Below are 17,114 nucleotides of genomic sequence, written 5' to 3' on the forward strand. Positions count from 1 at the left end.
TTTTGTGTGTGTACACTTGAACATACTGTGATTTTAAAAAATGGTCAGGAAAGATGAAACAATACCTCTGAAGATTATCAACCAGAAGAAAAGATATTTCCTTGAGACCAGATTTATTTTGTGGGAGACCTCACTGAACCTAGATAAGCATGAACCAAATTGATATCATTAGACAGGAAAAACTGGTGTTTCTACATTCCATACAAGAACATCAATAGAAATGGTGGTTGGGTACGTCCAAAAGATATCTGGCTTCATTCACTCTGGAACTGTGTGTTTTGTATTATACAGAATTTAGCATTCATTGGCTATCATTGCCTTATTCAAATGCCAGCTTTATGAATAATTAAAACCCAGTGCTGTCGAGTCGATTCCGACTCATAGTGACCCTATAGGACAGAGTAGAACTGTCCCATAGAGTTTCCAAGGAGCGCCTGGTGGATTCAAACTGCCGATCCTTTGGTTGGCAGCCATAGCACTTAACCAGTACACCACTTCAATCCTTTACTGTCTGTCCATTCCAAGTGCAGATAAATGAACCTATATACTGCAGGAATTTCAAAGCTAAGTGGAATTGTATCACCAGTCCCAATGACTGTCCTGTTCTCTCTCTCTCTCTCACACATACACACACACACACACACACACACACAAACCCCCTCATCCCTTCCCACTGCCTCCACCATATACTTACCCATTTTTCACCTGCATCACTGTATACACTGATTGGGGGTTTCCGGTCCAGCAGTTGAAAAAAACGTGCAGCTGATATTTTAGCTTTGGCATAGCTTGGTGTATAAGAGGAGGCTCTTCCGAGAGCCATCCCACTCAGGACAACTGCACTGATCACCCTGCAAATGGATGGACACCCAAATAGAGAGGGGTGAGGTGTGGTTGGTTTGATGGCCTAAGAGGCAGGAGTTTGAAGTCCTAGCCCTGGTTCTGCTAGGAGAGAAGTAAACTTGGCAGGTCGTTTCTGTTCTCTGAGCCTTATCTGGGAAAGTGGGGGTTGGAAAGATTAGTGGTTTTCAAATGGTATTCTATGCAAGAAGGGTGAGGGAAGGACTGGACAAGGGGGGCTTAGACCTCCAAACCCTACTTCAGCCACAATAGCCTCTTTTTAAGAAAATTAAAACACACACATACACACAAACAAGATGTCTGAAAACATAAACGAGGGGCTTGAAAAATCACTAGATTGGGTGGTTTACTTACAATTCTAGCATTCTCTCAATCTATGATAAACGTGTAAAAGATAATAACTCGTGATGTAAGCATCAGTTCTGTGGCAAACATGGCATATACCTTATGCTTCAGATTGCATGAAAAAGACATGCTTATCTGTTCCTTTCTACTTGACCCAGCTTCCAGCTGTATTCAATATGCATTGAGTGAATGAACAAATGAATGACTGAATACATGAATGATAAACAAGATGCTAGATAGCGCTGCTGCTGTATAGACTGTGATATGAGGAGAGCCCCCTGGAGTCGTCCACCTGCACAACGGTTCATTCATAGAGTGCCTGCCTCTCACGGGGAGGGGAGGTCTTTGTGTGTCTTACTGCTCAGATTCTTAGCAGGAATTGTTTTAGGTCAGGGGTTGCAAATTCAAATCTCTCTGGGAGCCTGGTCAGGAGACTGAAGGAATGAAAACACTTGGAATAAAACAGGAAATGGCAGAGGAAGATCTTCCAGTTTATAAAAAAGAAACCAGAAATTGGGAGTTTTCTGCAAAGTCTCCCAATTTTTACGTGTTGGCAAATAATTTCTAAAATACCTTACATAAACTAAATAAAACCAAGTCAACAGTTTGTGATTTCTGATTTGAACTAATAGCTTTAAATATGCGAAGATTCAGAAAAGAGACTTTCCTGGTCAGGGTAGGTACAGTGGGATGGGAGAGAAGTATAGGTGAAAGACAGCACGTAAGAAGGCAAAATTCATAGTTTGGGAACAAAAACTGGAAGAAGAGATTCTTATTGGAACCGCTTTTCCTAACACCCTCAAGGCTTCTCAGACTGTCCTCTTCCCCCCACCCACACACTTGCATTCCCAGCTCTGGCACCCTTATTCTATTACCTCTGGAAATGTGAGAACCTGGATTCTAAGCTAATCTTGTAGAACAGGTTCTGGCTGTAGGAAAGGAACATAATTCCCTTGTACTGGCCTTTACTGCTCTACCTATGAGAACTCAACTGGAAATACGTCCTCTTTGCAAGAGAGGAGTAGAGTTCAAATAGGGTAATTCTATGAACCACCTGGAGTCCCTGGGTGATGCAAATAGTTAACGCACTTGACTGTTAACCAAAAGGTTGGAGGTTTGAGTCTTCCCAGAGGGGCCTCAAAAGAAAGACCTGCAATCTACTTCCAAAAAATCAGCCCTTGGAAACCCCTGGAGCACAGTTCTATTCTGACACACATAGGGTCACCACGAGTCAAAACAGGTTCAACAGCAACTGGTTGTTTTATGAGTCATCTAATTCAAAGCTTCAGCCCTCAGTATGGATTACACCTCAATATGAGGAAAATAAAATCCTCACAACTGGACAAATAAGCAGCATCTCGATAAATGGAGTGAAGTTGTCAAGGATTTCATTTTACATGGATCCACAATCAATGCCCATGGAAGCGGCAGTCAAGAAATCAAATGATGTATTGCATTGCGCAAATCTGCCGCAAAAGTCCTCTTTAAAGTGTTAAAAAGCAAAGATGTCACTTTGAGGACTAAGGTTTGCCTGACCCAAGCCACGGTGTTTTCAATTACCTTAGATGCATGTGAAAGCTGGACAATGAATAAGGAAGACCAAAGAAGAATTGATGCCTTTGAATTATGGTATTGGCAAAGAATATTGAATTTACTGTGGACTGTCAAAAGAAGTACAGCCAGAATGCTCCTTAGAACTGAGCTGAGGATGGTGAGACTTCGTCTCACGTACTTTGGACATGTTATCAGCAGGGATAAGTCCCTGGAGAGGGACATCATGCTTGGTAAAGTAGAGGATCAGCAAAAAGACAAAGACCCTCAGTGTGATGAATTGACACAATGACTGCAACAATGGGCTCAAACATAGCAACGATTGTGAAGATGGTACAGGGCTGGGCAATGTTTTGTTCTGTTGTACATAGGGTAGTTATGAGTCAGAACCAACTTGACAGCACCTAACAACAACAACAACAACACTGTATATGCACTCCTTTGAAAATGACTTTTTCACTGCTGTCATCAGGAGGGGAAGAACATTTCTCTGTTCTTTAAGTCTAGGCTTTGGTCATAAGGCTTTCATTGGCCAATGGCTCAATAGGAAATGTGAAGCACGCAGAGACATGAAAAGTGCTTATACATCAGGGCTTTCCTTTGGAACCCTGAGACCATAATTGGAAGAAACCACATTCATTTGCTAGAGAGACCCCATTAAGACAGAAGTCCAGGCTTCTCAGCCATTTCTGCATCCCAGTTGAGGTCCAAACTATCCGCCTCAGCTCTGACTAAGTTGCCCAGACCAGAAGAACTACCCCATCAACCCACAGAATCATAAGAAATAATAAGCCCCAGTTGTTTTAGGACACCCAGATTGGAATAGTTTGTTAAGCAGCAAAATCTAACTGGTAGAACCCAATGATCAAGAAGATGGTGCAGAATGGAGAAACTAACAGTGACAACAACTCCTCCTTAGAGTGTTAATCTTTTATGACTTTGGCCACATAGTCCTCACCTGAACACATAGCTGAAGTGCAGTCCTTCATAATAGATTAAGTAACCTCCATATCGGTAGGAAGCAGAATTAGCAATAAATGCTATGCACTGGGAAAAGGCAAAGCAGAATCCATATATATTTGCCTTTCGAATGGCCGTCTTGAATGGCTTCTCCAGCGCAGCCTCATATGCTTCAATAAACCGCCTCTCATTTCCAATACCAGCAATAGTGCGGATGTTACTGAGGGCTTCGTTTGTAATCTAAAGAATGAAAAAGACTTTTAGGAATAAGAGGACAGAAATAACTCCTTTTATGATATTTCAACTGCTACATGGGTTGGAACAGGTACAAGTGGTAGAATATTGTACAAATCAGAGATGGGGGCACCAAGTGGAGACAAAAACAAGTAGCTAGAAATCAACCCAATTGTACCATGAGATTTTTTGTCAGTTAACCTCAAGTTCTATTTAATTCTAACATGTCTTTGTTTTCTCTACTTGTGGTGGAAGAGAGAAGGGGGGAAGAAAAGGCCCCAGTCCCTGGGTAGTATAAACAGTTAAGGCATTCGGCTGCTAACCAAAAAGGTGGAGGTTCAAGTCTACTCAGAGGTACCTCAGAAGACAGACTTGGCAATCCACTTCTAAAAAATTAGCCATTGAAAACCCTGGGACACTCATGGCGTAGCCATGAGTCAGAGTCATCCTGACGGCAACTAGAACCGAACGGTTATACTCGAAAGCTTTTTAGTTTCTTTGTTGATCCATTTGAAATGTCTAAAACGACATCTAATTTGTAAGATGACTTCTGAGAGAAAAGATGGTTTAACATCAGATTCTATGTTCTTAAAAAAACTTAATCTCAAAATATTATACAAGATAACTTAAAATTACATATAAAATTTATCTTTTAATCTATACTGTGAATTTGAGTTTCTTCGAATCCACACTCTATGGTAAATAAGCATTGTTTCTGAATTAGGGTCCTTCCCTAAAAAAGGACACAAAAGTGGGCATATCCAATCCTTTTGGTTTCTGCCAACTTTTGCAGAAATTAAGTATTCACGTTCCCTTTCCTGAAAGTGACAAGACCTGGACTGTAGTGAATTTGTTGGAAGACTGAGTGTGTGTATACGTGTGTGTGCGCACATGATTTCTTAAACATGATAAATTCTATGTCTCCACCCCCTCATTTACCCCAATAACCAGATATTAGTTAGAGCACACTTTAAAAATGCATAGCTGAAACCTAGCTGTATTCGAGATCCAACTGTAGCTCATGAGTCTATTTGGGAAAGACGTTTGTCACAAGCCTAGCAAACACTAAAGTCTAAAAATTAAGCGTGTGCCGTTAAAAAGCGAATAGCTAAGCTACTCTCTGTGAATGAACTGGACAGCATGATTCAGCTAAAATGTTAAGCTAGAAAAACCTAACAGACTGAAAACTGAACTATCCATTCGTGCAAATGAGAATATGCCAAAAAGGGAAGTGGCGGGGGGAAAGTTCTGAGAAAAAAAAAAGTACATCTAATCCTCTGTATTTACTCCACTCCTTGCACGAGAGCTGGACTGTTCCAGCCTTTGGGCCTTGGCACAAACAAGAAGTGTTAGTTGGAGGTTTCTAATCAGTAGACGTTTGTAGGCTAACAGCTTCTTCGAGTCTCTTTGCTCTACCCAGTTTCAACAGTCTGTCTGACAGCCACTCAGCCTTGTTCAGTCTGGAAATTTGGTCTGTAAGATTACCTGTCCAGCAGTCTCTAGAGCTTGCTTGTCTTGTGTGGCGAATCCCATCAATATTTTCGTCTGTATAGCTCCTGATAAAGCCAAGAAGGGGAAGAAGCACGTAATGACCAAGCTTAGCTTCCAGCTGAATAAGAAGGCAATGATCATGGCCACAGTGATGTTAGTGAAGGAATTGACAATCATCCCAATCTGAGGGCCAGCAGCCTGCAAACCAAAAGTAAGCAGCTAATCTCACACACTCAGGTTCTGTTACCAATGAGTGCCTTTGCAGAGGTGCCTCAGCTCATGAGTACCATTATTGCAAAAAGTCTATTTTATGCCAAAAAGATTAGTTCTTTTAAATGATAAACTCCAACTAAACTGGAATAATTTAAAGTCTCTATTAATAAAAATTGATTTAACTCCCAACTTTCAGGAGGTCATCTAATGACTAATCTCACTTAATAGGTGTCAGAGCTAGGCTAGCGCATGTGAGATTAATGCAGCCCTAAGCATGGGCTATGAGTCCCTGGGTGCTGTAAGCAATTAAGCACTCAGTTACTAACCAAAAGGTATGCAGTTCAAATCCACCCAGAGGTGCCTTGGAAGAAAGGCCTGGTGAATTATTTCCAAAATATCAAAGCCACTGAAAACTCTATGGTACACAGTTCCACCCTGAAACACGTGGGGTTGCCACAAATCGGAATTAACTTGACAACTATTTTTTCGTTTAAGCGTGGCCTGTGTGCGTGTCCAATGCCTATACATTTGGCTTACTTGAAAATGACCAGGCATCGAGTTTATGGCAATATTACTTATTATTAGGTGAAGATTAATGCTTGTATCAACTTCAAAAATTATAATTATAGCTACAAAGTATCATTCGATCATCATTGAAGTTAATATATTCATTGGAACAAAGTCACATGCTGACTTAGTATATAGCTGTTTATTTAGTCAATGTAGATGGATAAAATGGACTCAGTCCTAATATTGGTGGAGATCAGGCCTCTGTGGTAACTATTATCTAAACTAATCAAAAGCACTCAATGGTTGCCAAGCCTTGATTTTAGTTGCTGTTAGGCAGATGCGACCAGTGGTTGGTGCAATGTACGTAGAAAACATGGAGACAACTACTTCTTGTTAATATTTGCAGGGACCTCAACATTATTTAAGGCAAACAACATAAAACAACAAGAGATAAGCTCTTAGGTTCATAAATTTTGTGGGTATTTTTATGTAAATTAGTAGAAATTTTAGTCATTAGGTGTTGAATAGTAGTGCTATGCAAGAATAATCTGCATCTTTATACTGTATTCAAGGCTTGAATGGAATACAAACTGTGAGCTCCAAAGATTCCCATTGGTTGGCACTAACTCCCTTGGAGAGAGGAGTGAAAGGCTAAATGAAGAATTTCTTGTTGTCAAGGACTATCAGGAACTACAGGCTATTTGAAAAGCAGCTATGCAGTTTTTCTTTGGGATATTATTACTTTCCAAATATCGACCTCACTAATAGTTAAAAAAAAAAAAAATAGTTAGGAGAATGCAAATTAAAACAACGAGATGCCATTTTCCACTCAACAACTCAACAAAAACTAACATGAATGAATACCTCCTATATTTATGGGAATGAGAAGTAATTGACACTCAACAAGAAAGACCATGTAAGGAACTGTCTACCAGCCAAAGAATGTGAAAGAACAATCGAGGCTACTGACAAGGAGGGACCCTCCCCTAAAGCAGATGCTTTGATTTCGACTTTTAGCCTCCCAAACTGTGAGACAATACATTTCTGTTCTTTAAAGCCACCCATGTATGGTATCTGTCATTATAGCAGCACAAGGAAACTAAGACACATAGATTTGGAAGGCAAATTTGACTTTTGTCCAAATACCTGGTTTTGTAAAAGTTGTAGCCTCATCTTATACATATGTGTAAGTCCCTTGAACAAGGCTGCAGTTTCTGGGTTTAGAAGGCACGTCTTTTTCTCTCTTAGTCAGAAAGACAGCTCTCTGAAGGCTTTGGGATTCTAAATAACAACCATTTGTTTTTTCCCCTCGGTTTCTTCACTTGGCTCTTAGCAGAGGCCGCTCAGAACAGCTTCTGTTTTTCTAAGACTAACTACCCTGGGCACCAGCATGAGTGAGGAAGGCTTTCTCCCATGGGCCCTTTGCTTACACCCTCTGGGGAAACTTTTGAGCCTGGTTGAATCTGAGCCTGTGGGCCTCTAAATGATCTAAGAAATGAGTCTCAGGAAAGTTCTTCACAGTTGCTAGGCTCAAATGAAATCCAATACCCTGACAGATTTTGAAGCATGCCGTAACACTGATTCTAGGCACTGCCTAAGAGACTGTGCTTCAGCTGCTGTTTGTCAGCATTGGAAATGGTAGAAAGTGTGGCTCTGGGGTATTGCAATCCCACTAGTTCCTATTCAGTAGGAAACACAGAGGTGATTATCAGAATGTTCAAGGGAAAGAATTTCTACTCCAGTTGATATACCCAGGCTCCTCCCCCATTGCTTACCCCTTGAACTTGGGAAGCATCTGTGGCAAGCCTTGTCGTCAGTGCTCCAGGGCTATTTCTGAGGTCATCAAACCAGCCAATGTCTTGCCCTAACATTGCCTTGAAACCAAATTTACGTAGCCTTTTTGTGAGGAGTTCACCAGATTTTGCAAACGTATATCCCTAAAACGTAAAGAAGGACTCTTTAGTTATATTTTAACAGGAAAAGGGGGGAAATAGCTAAATTACTTAAAAATAAAATTCCTTACCTGCAGAAATTGCGTGAAAAAGGATACAACGCCCACTGCTACAAAGAGTAGGCACACACCATTGATCTGTGCCCTTTGCTTCTCTTTATCAGGAATTGAAAAAGTCTTTGAGAGATAAGTAAGACAGAAAATTCATTATTACAAACGCTAGCAAAATAAATAAGTTCAAATATGTTTAAAAGAAATGTCTCTTATGCAACCAGGTTAAAAATAACTTCACTTTAAATATAGTAGTAATTAATCCAAAGTTAGCTATGAACGATATGAGAAGATGATGATGACATAGCTGGCCCCTGTGGGTCCAAAAGCCTGGAGAATAAAAACTAATGGAGACAGAATTTGATTGTTGTCTGATTTAGGCAATTGTATTGATTTTTTTTTTTTTGACACAGAATAAAAAGATGTAGAAATTCCTTAAATTCTCTATGTAATGAGTCAGAGAAGGAAGGGAGGAAAGAGGGAAGAAAGGGAGGGAGGGAGAGAGGCAGAAAAATATCTGAGAATCTGATAGTGTTAATTGGGACAATACCTCTAAGTTTTACTACGGCCTCTGTATTTCTCAGCTAATAGGTGCAAGAGAGATGATTTTCACACTCAGGTACCTTGCCCGTTATTAGTTTTATAGATTTTACATATGACAAAAAATATCACCATTTCAAAAGCAACTAGCTATCAAGGCATAGACTGGAATTGGTTTAGGAGAGAACACAGTCACCATCCACCTTAGATTGATGTTGTTGCCTCTAAATTACCATCAGCTGAGAACACTTCCCCCAAAATGATGGAAATTGTGAGTGGAGTTTTTAGTCTATAATAAGCAGTAAATTGTACTCAGAAGTATATTCTGAACTCACAGACATCCAAGCAACTGAGTGAGGGTCAAGATATTGCAATATTAAGAAAGTAGAAAGAACCACCACATATTCCAATGACAGTGCCCTTCAATGAAATGGATTTTAGGTACAACAAAACCTTTCTAATTCAGGCTGAGTGAGAGTTCAGGAAAAGTATGTGTTACAGAAAGGAGCCCTGGTGGTTAAGCACTCAGCTGTTAACCGAAAGGTTAGCAGTTTGAGCCTACCAGCCATTCCTTGGGAGAAGGATGTGGCCGTGTGCTTCCATGAAGATTTACAGCCTTGGAAACCCTATGGGATGGTTCTACTCTGTCCTATAGAGTATGTTACAGAGCTGTACAATAAATCCTTATTTACTGCTCTGAATGAATTTTAGTAAATGGAGCAGTTGCTCAAAGGAAGCTCATTTATTCAATACATCTTATTGAGTGCCTGCTACTTGCTAAATACCTCTCCTGAAAACAATTCATACTAGTCCATTAACAAATCCTTTTTTGTAAAGCAAAAGCTGCCTGTTCAAATGATCACAATTCCATGGAAAACTTGGCAACAGACACTGGCGAAGGTTGCACACGTGATTAATATAACTGATGTCACTGAATTATACACGTAAAATATGTTGAAATGGCAAATGTTGTATAGTATATATTTTTACAACAATAAAAAAAAATTATCACGATTCCAAATTGAGGAAAGGGGCTCTGGATTAGTGAGATTTACCTGTTTCTAGGACAATGAGTTTCTAGGAGCTGGTATAGTGGTTAAGGGCTACAGCTGCTAACCAAAAGGTTGGCAGTTCGAATCCACCAGGCACTCCTTGGAAACCCTACGGGGCAGTTCTTCTCTGTCCTATAGGGTCACTATGAGTCAGAATTGACTTGACGGCAGTAGGTTTTTGGTTTTTATAGCTTCTAGGAGCACTAGTAGTACAGTGGTTAAGAACTATAGCTGCTAACCAAAAGGTCGGTAGCTCAAATCCACCAGCTGCTCCTTAGAAATCCTATCGGTCAGTTCCACTCTGTCCTGCCAAATAAAAAAACCAAACCCGTTGCCACCAAGTCAATTTCAACTCATAGCGACCCTACTGGACAGAGTATAACTGTCTCATAGAGTTCCAAGGGGGACCTGGTAGATTCCATCTGCTGAGCCTTTGGTTAGCAGCTGAACTTTTCTCTGTCCTACAGGGTCACTACAAGTTGGAATTGACTTGACAGCAATGGGTTTGGTTTTGGGTTTTGGTTTCATGGCTCCTAACACAGGTGAAAGTGGGTTCAAAAGACATCACAGTAATTCTCCCTGACATAGTATAATGCACAAGTTTACTTCCCAGAGCTTACAAACTCAGGGATTTAAAAATATATTTCATTTTGATTTTTAAAACCACTACACAAATGCCTTTAAACCTCAAACCCTTATGCTATGATTCCCATTCCTAAGCAAGGTCACTTTTATAAACATGGATTATTAGAACTATAGATTAGCCAATTTACTCTTATTTTACAAATAAGGAACTAAAGCCAAACCAGCAAGTCATTTGCCCAAGTTTATTTAGCTAGTTAGTGGTAATTATTGAAAAAAGTAATTCCTATTTTTTAGATTCCAGTGCAGTGGTTTTCTTCTGGGCATGCCCCCTTGACTCTTGTTATTACCCACCTTCTCAAAGTTAAAAAATATTTGGCTAATGTTAAAGCCTACACAACCGTCCAGTTCAAGATTGGACATGTATCCAAAAAATTTTTTTTTCACAGAATTCCACTTCACAGCTCTTTGTATATTCTGGTTGTCAAAATGCAACCCAAAGAATTCCATGAGAACTGGAATCTCACATCATCTCCCACATGGAAGTCAAGAATTCTACCATTGAGCCACCGCTGTCCCCTAAACAAGCGTACTGTTAGAAAAATGGCAAAAATAAATGCTCAGACTACAGCTAGGTTGCTTTGTTCCTAGATTAGCTGTAGTCTGAGCATATATCTTTGCCATTTTTATAAGAATAAGGTTTTAGGGGACAATGTGTTTCAGTGGTAGAATTCTTGCCTTTTAGGAAGGAAACCCAGGTTCAATCGCCAGCCAAAGTACCTCAATTGCCCAGCCACCACCCATCTGAGCAACTGAGATGTCATTGGAGGGTTGCGTGCTGCTATGATGCTGAACAGGTTTCAGTGGAGCTTCCAGACTAAGACAGGCTTGAAAAAAAGGCCTGGCAATCTACTTCTGAAAATCAGCCAATGAAAACCCAATGGAACATGACGATCTGATCTGCAACTGATCATGGACCTGGCACAGGACCAGGCAGGGTATCGTTCCATTATGCATGGGGCCACCACGAATTGGGGGTCAACTAGATGGCAGCTAACAAGTTTAAGGATAATACCAATGTTTATAAACTCTTGGTATGTACCAGATACCAAATGAGTTGCTTAACCAATTTTATCTTAAATTAGGATTTCCTTAAATTAGGGTTCTAAAAACAACTCAGTGAGATCAATTTTATTACCCCATGTTACAGGTGAGGAAATTAAGTCTCATCAAGGGTAAGTCACTTGCCTGATTGCTCGTAGCCAGTACGGAACAGAGATCTACTTTAAATCCAGAGCTGGCTGACTTTTAAGCTGGTGCTTTTTCTCAGCACGCTACATCCAAATTGTTGTGCTTGGAATATTTGACTCATTTTCCATACAAAATAGATTTAGGGAAAGTGAGTCAGATAAATTATGCCTCACATGTATATTCAGACTTGGCTACATTAGCGACCAGGCTCCTGATAGCGTCCAATCATTTACTGAGTCCATGTTCCACACTGTGGTCTCAATAAAACAAACATTAACATTATGCCCTTTAGGTGTGTCAGAATGATAACAGTGCAATTAAAAACAGGCTACTTTGTGAATGATGATTACTCTACCAGATGAAAACATCATGAATCTACTGATGAATATGTGATAATTATGCTAAGAGACAAACAGAAACAATCTTCTTTATCAAAGAGGAAAAACTGCAAGTTTGTTTAGTATCATTCTCTTTGCAAATACAGCCTTGTGGGAACTTTAGTGATGAGCAGACTTTGAATTTCACTAACTGGTTCACTGCCACTCTTGTCCTGCAGCCCTGAGCATTGCTCAGAATAAGCCAAAAAAAAAAAAAAAAAAAAAATTTTTTTTTTTTTTTAGAACTTCTGGTTGTCATCAAAAGAATCACAGAGAATATTCTCACCTCCTATAACCGAGGAGGTGCTGTAGGAGGGTTACAGGCTGAATCATCTCATCCTTTCTGCAGGCTTCTGACTTGACCATTTCATAGACCTCTAGAGCTGGAAGGTATCTTAGAGGTCATCTTTGCCAATCATTTCATAGTTGTGGAAACTGAGGCCCAGAGAAGTGACATGACTTGACCTCAGGGCACACAAAGAATGGATCTCCTGACAGGGAATCCAAGACTCTTTCCACAGCAGGTCACATACAGGGTTTGGGTGAAGTTGGATGATTATATTCTTTGCTCTGATTTTATAAAGTTGACATCCTGGATTTTTTTTTTTTTTTAAAGTAAACATTCAAGACTCCCACGTAGAAGACAATCAACAAATACTCTTAGGTCTTTACAGATTCAGCCTTATCACCTATACCTTCTATATCAACCTCAACAACCAATGAGATGTATTTCCAGAGCATCTTTCCCCTAGAATGTCAGTTTGATAAGAGCAGGGAGGGGCCTTGATTTTCTTGTTGCTCACTCTCTCCCCAAATCAGCAACAGTGCCTGGCAAACACTAAGCAATCAATAAATATCTGCTGATGACGAGTGAATTTTTCTGTTTGATGTCTGTCTCTCTCATGGGCTGGGAACTGCATTAAGACAGGAAAAACCACTGGCATGGCATTCCAGAGTCCCTAGCATGGTGGCTGCCACATAGGAGACAATCAACAAGTATCTGTTGAGTGAATAAAAGAACACTTCTATTTTACTTAGATCTTGCTAGGACATTAATGAGGAGCCCTGGAGACACAGTGGTTAAGAGCTATGGCTGCTAACCAAAAGGTCAGCAGTTCGAATCCACCAGCCACTCCTTGGAAACAGTATGAGGCATTTCTACTCTGTCCTATAGGGTAGCTATGAGTCAGAACTGACTCGATGCCAATGAGTAGGACATTAATGAACATAAAATAATTATTTAAAAGATGCTTAGCACAAAGGGTTTGTGGCACCACATAACCAGAAATTCAATTAACCAGAGTTGAAGGTCCTTGTGTTTCCAATAAGGAGCCCTGGTGGTGCAGCAATTAAAGCACTCAGCTGCTAACTGAAAGGTCAGCAGTTTGAACCCATTAGCTATTCCACTAGAGAAAGAGGTGGCAGCCTCCTTCTGTAAACATTTACAGCCTTGGAACCCTATCAGGCACTTCTATTCTGTCCTATAGGTTGCTAAGAGTTGGAATAGATTCGATAGGACTGTGTTTCCAACTTCTATACCTCCTGAGCTAAGCATGGAAACCCTGCTGTCATAGCGGTTAAGAGCTACAGCTGCTAACCAAAGGTCGGCAGTTCAAATCCACCAGGCACTCCTTGGAAACCCTATGGGGCAGTTCTACCCTGTCCTATAGGGTTGCTGTGAGTCAGAATCGACTTAACAGCAAAAATGGGTTTGGTTTTTGGTTTTTAAAGCATGATTTCCTTACTTACCACAGGAGCGTAGTGTGAAATTAAAGCCCTGGCTGAGGCCCTCCCTACCTAATTGACTTGACTTAGTTTGAATTATCCAGCTCTTCCTGTACAACTCATGCATATGGAGATATTTTTCTGATCATGACCTCTACCAGAAAGACAGCAGGAGAGAGAGAAGTACAGGAAAAAACGCAAAACTAAGACTTAATCATTTACTAAGCTCTGACGATGTGGTGTGCTGGCAACTATTTTCAATTTGGCTTCAGGCGGTTTGTGATTGGCTACTAACTTAAAAAGTTGGTGGTTTGAACCTGCCCAGCAGCTCCATTGAAGAAAGGCCTGATGAATTGCTTCTGTAAAGATTACAGCCAAGAAAACCACATGGAGCAGTTCTACTACATCACAGAGGAGGTCACCATGAGTCAGTATAGCCAGCAACAGGTTTGGTTTTTTTGGTTGGACAAATTAAATAAAGTTCTCTAGGTTCTAGGTTTCCTTCCTCGTTGACCTCAAAAGTTGTGCATGTGTGAATTTCAACTAAGAAAGCATGATAGCATTTTTATAACTAATATTGCTATTATAAAATTATGTTAGAACTTATGGAAACCCTGGTGCCATAGTGGTTAAGTGCTATGACTGCTAACCAAGAGGTCAGCAGTTCGAATCCCCCAGGCGCTCCTTGGAAACTCTATGGGGCAGTTCTACTCTGTCCTGTAGGGTCACTATGAGTAGGAATCGACTTGACAGCAGTGGGTTTGGTTTTGGTTTTTATTAGAACTTATAAAAAAAAAAAATTTTTTTTTTTTTTTTTATAATAGGGTCAGATTGCCTGGATTTGAATCCCAGCTTCACCACTTGCTAGCTGTGTGATCTGGAGCAAATCTCTTAAGTTCTCAGGGTTTTGGTTCACTCCTTTGTATAATGAAAATAATAAGAATATCTAGCTCAGATAATTATTAGGAAATTTAAATGATCTATTATGGCAACAACAACACCATTATATGTAAAGTGCTTATATAAAACCAAACCAAACCCATTGCTCTCAAATCGATCCCAACTCACAGCGACCCTATAGGACAGAGTAGAACTGCCCCACAGGGTTTCCAAGGAGCAGCTGGTGGATTTGAACTGCAGACCTTTTGGTTAGCAGCTGTAGCTTGCGTAGCTCTTAACCACTGCACCACCAGGGCTCCAAAGTGCTTATATAGTGAGTGCCTAATAACTGTTTGCTGTTATTATTATTATTACTGTTATTATCACATAGCAGTAAAATCAGACGAAGACTATCAAAAATTTTGTTGTTGTTGGGTGCCGTCGAATCGATTTCCAACTCATAGCTACCCCATAGACAGAATAGAGCTGCCTCATAGGGTTTTCTAGGCTGTAGCCTTCATGGGAGCAGATGGTTAAGTCTTTCTCCTGAAGAGCCACTGGGTGGGTTCAAACTGCCAATCTTTTGGTTAACAGCCACGCACTTAACCACTGCACCACCAGAGCTCCTATCAAAACTTCTAGGAAGTGTGTAATTGAAATAAGCTTACTCTTTATCATGCCTTATTTTACTTCTCTCTTCCTTTTCCCTCTTTTCCACCACCTCCTCATTTCAATCTTGCGAGCAGGGAGAGAGAGGGGAATTATACATCACATACTGATACCTGCTAGTAGAAGGCAAACTTTGTACTTTAGCTGCTCAGCAAGTTCAAAAGGGTCCTAAAATCATGTATTACTCAACACAACTAGTTTGCATTCTGATCTGGTTTGCAAATAGGTGAATTGCCCCTTCTGGCACTTAGTCTGCAATCACAGTATCATTTTCTTACAGGCAATGACAACTCTGTGAGTGTCCTGCCAGCCCAAATGAGAGTGCTCAGCTTTGCCTTCTTAACCGTCTGTGTGACAGAGGCTGAAGGAACTTTTAATCCTTTAGAAATGAGAAAGACAGAACTAACAAAAAAGAGCTAACATTAAAACAAAAATTCGCCCTATCACAAATGGCAACATCCACTGATAGAAAAACAAAACGAATAAGGACAATAAAGAGAACTTGCTTACCCCAAGAATTTCGCTGAATAAAAAGGCATAGAAGGGTGTGACTGTCCCGTTGACAGCTGCACCCACAGACCCTACCAGCATGTAGGGCCACTCTGGAGCATTGAATTTCAGAATCCTCCTGACTGGGGCAGGTTCAACTTCCTCTTCCACAAGAATGTCTGCACCCTTGAGGGGAAAGAGGGTTATATTAATCATCCAAGTGTGTACACAAATATTTCACACATACTCTTGTTAGACAGCAGACCCTCTGGCATTCACAGGCTTAAGAGCCATGATTTGATTGCTCATGAGTGACTTTGAAGATCTATGAGATGCAGTGATTTCTTATTTACAAAGATTGGTTTTGAATTGGATGTGGACTGAGCCAAAAGGACAACTTATCAGAAGGTGAGTTTGTAGTTCTCATTGAGCAATGACGTGTATTAACTTTCAAGGAGTAATGAACATGATAGATCTTTGGGAAAAATAATCCCCCATTAAAAATAAATAAATAGAACTAAGGCCACTACTGAAGTTCACCCTATAAAACAAAAAATAACAGGTGTGGAGAACATCCTTCTTAGTTCAGTCAAGTATATGAGACCAAATGGGCAACACCTGCCCAAAAGCAAAGACGAGAAGGCAGGAAAGGACAGGAAAACTGGACGAATGGATGTGGAGAACCCAGGGTGGAAAGGGGGAAAGTGCTGACACATTGCGGGGCTTGCAACCAATGTCACTAAACAATCTGTGTATAAATTTTTGAATGAGAAAATAATTTGCTCTATAAACTTTCACCTAAAGCACAATTTTAAAAAATTGATACAAATGGATAAATACCGAAAGCCCACCATCATCGCCTGTAAAATTTTCAAGTATCCTTCATAAATGTCAAGGCTCTATAATCTAGTAACTGGCTAAAGATCTAAGGCAGGCCCAGAATATCTGAAACAAGGCAAAATTCTTTAAAAATTTATAATGTGGTCTCAACAGTTATCATTTACACATTTTCAGTAAGACTTTCCTTAATTAGTGCCCAGAAGGAAATGATCATTCACTTGAATTTCTAAATTCACATTTTCTTAACAAGGACTAAAAATCAGTCAATATTTTCCTATTCTGACCTCTTTGTCATTAAAGTGTCAGAAGCTAGCAAATTTTTAACCTCTTAAAGGCAAATATTATATACTGAAGAAAAAATTTTTTTAAAAAACCTACCATTTTTTACCATCATTTTTCTCCTTGCTATAGATACTAATTGGTGCTTGGTCTTCAGATCCATTTACTCAATAATTTGTTAAATTTATTACCCATTTTGTTTGAGAAAGGATTTTAAGCAGCTTATATAGATTTGTATTGGAAGTTTTTTTGCTTGTTCTATTA

The 17,114-nt window shown here is 40.0% G+C and overlaps 1 protein-coding gene across 2 annotated transcripts in view; it reads right to left on the reverse strand.

Moving 5' to 3' along the window:
• ABCB11 (ATP binding cassette subfamily B member 11) overlaps positions 1 to 17,114 on the reverse strand; it is a 93,270-nt gene that overhangs the window by 9,925 nt on the left and 66,231 nt on the right. For both annotated transcript variants that reach the window (XM_049887382.1, XM_049887381.1), the window contains exons 18-23: positions 15,753 to 15,917; positions 8,189 to 8,293; positions 7,941 to 8,102; positions 5,437 to 5,640; positions 3,716 to 3,957; positions 695 to 851 (exon numbers count right to left, since the gene is read on the reverse strand). In XM_049887382.1, coding sequence (XP_049743339.1) covers positions 695 to 851; positions 3,716 to 3,957; positions 5,437 to 5,640; positions 7,941 to 8,102; positions 8,189 to 8,293; positions 15,753 to 15,917 — 1,035 coding nt within the window. The remainder of the gene's footprint in view (positions 1 to 694; positions 852 to 3,715; positions 3,958 to 5,436; positions 5,641 to 7,940; positions 8,103 to 8,188; positions 8,294 to 15,752; positions 15,918 to 17,114) is intronic.

Source organism: Elephas maximus, chromosome 6 (assembly GCF_024166365.1).
Source record: "Elephas maximus indicus isolate mEleMax1 chromosome 6, mEleMax1 primary haplotype, whole genome shotgun sequence".
Classification (NCBI taxonomy): domain Eukaryota; kingdom Metazoa; phylum Chordata; class Mammalia; order Proboscidea; family Elephantidae; genus Elephas; species Elephas maximus.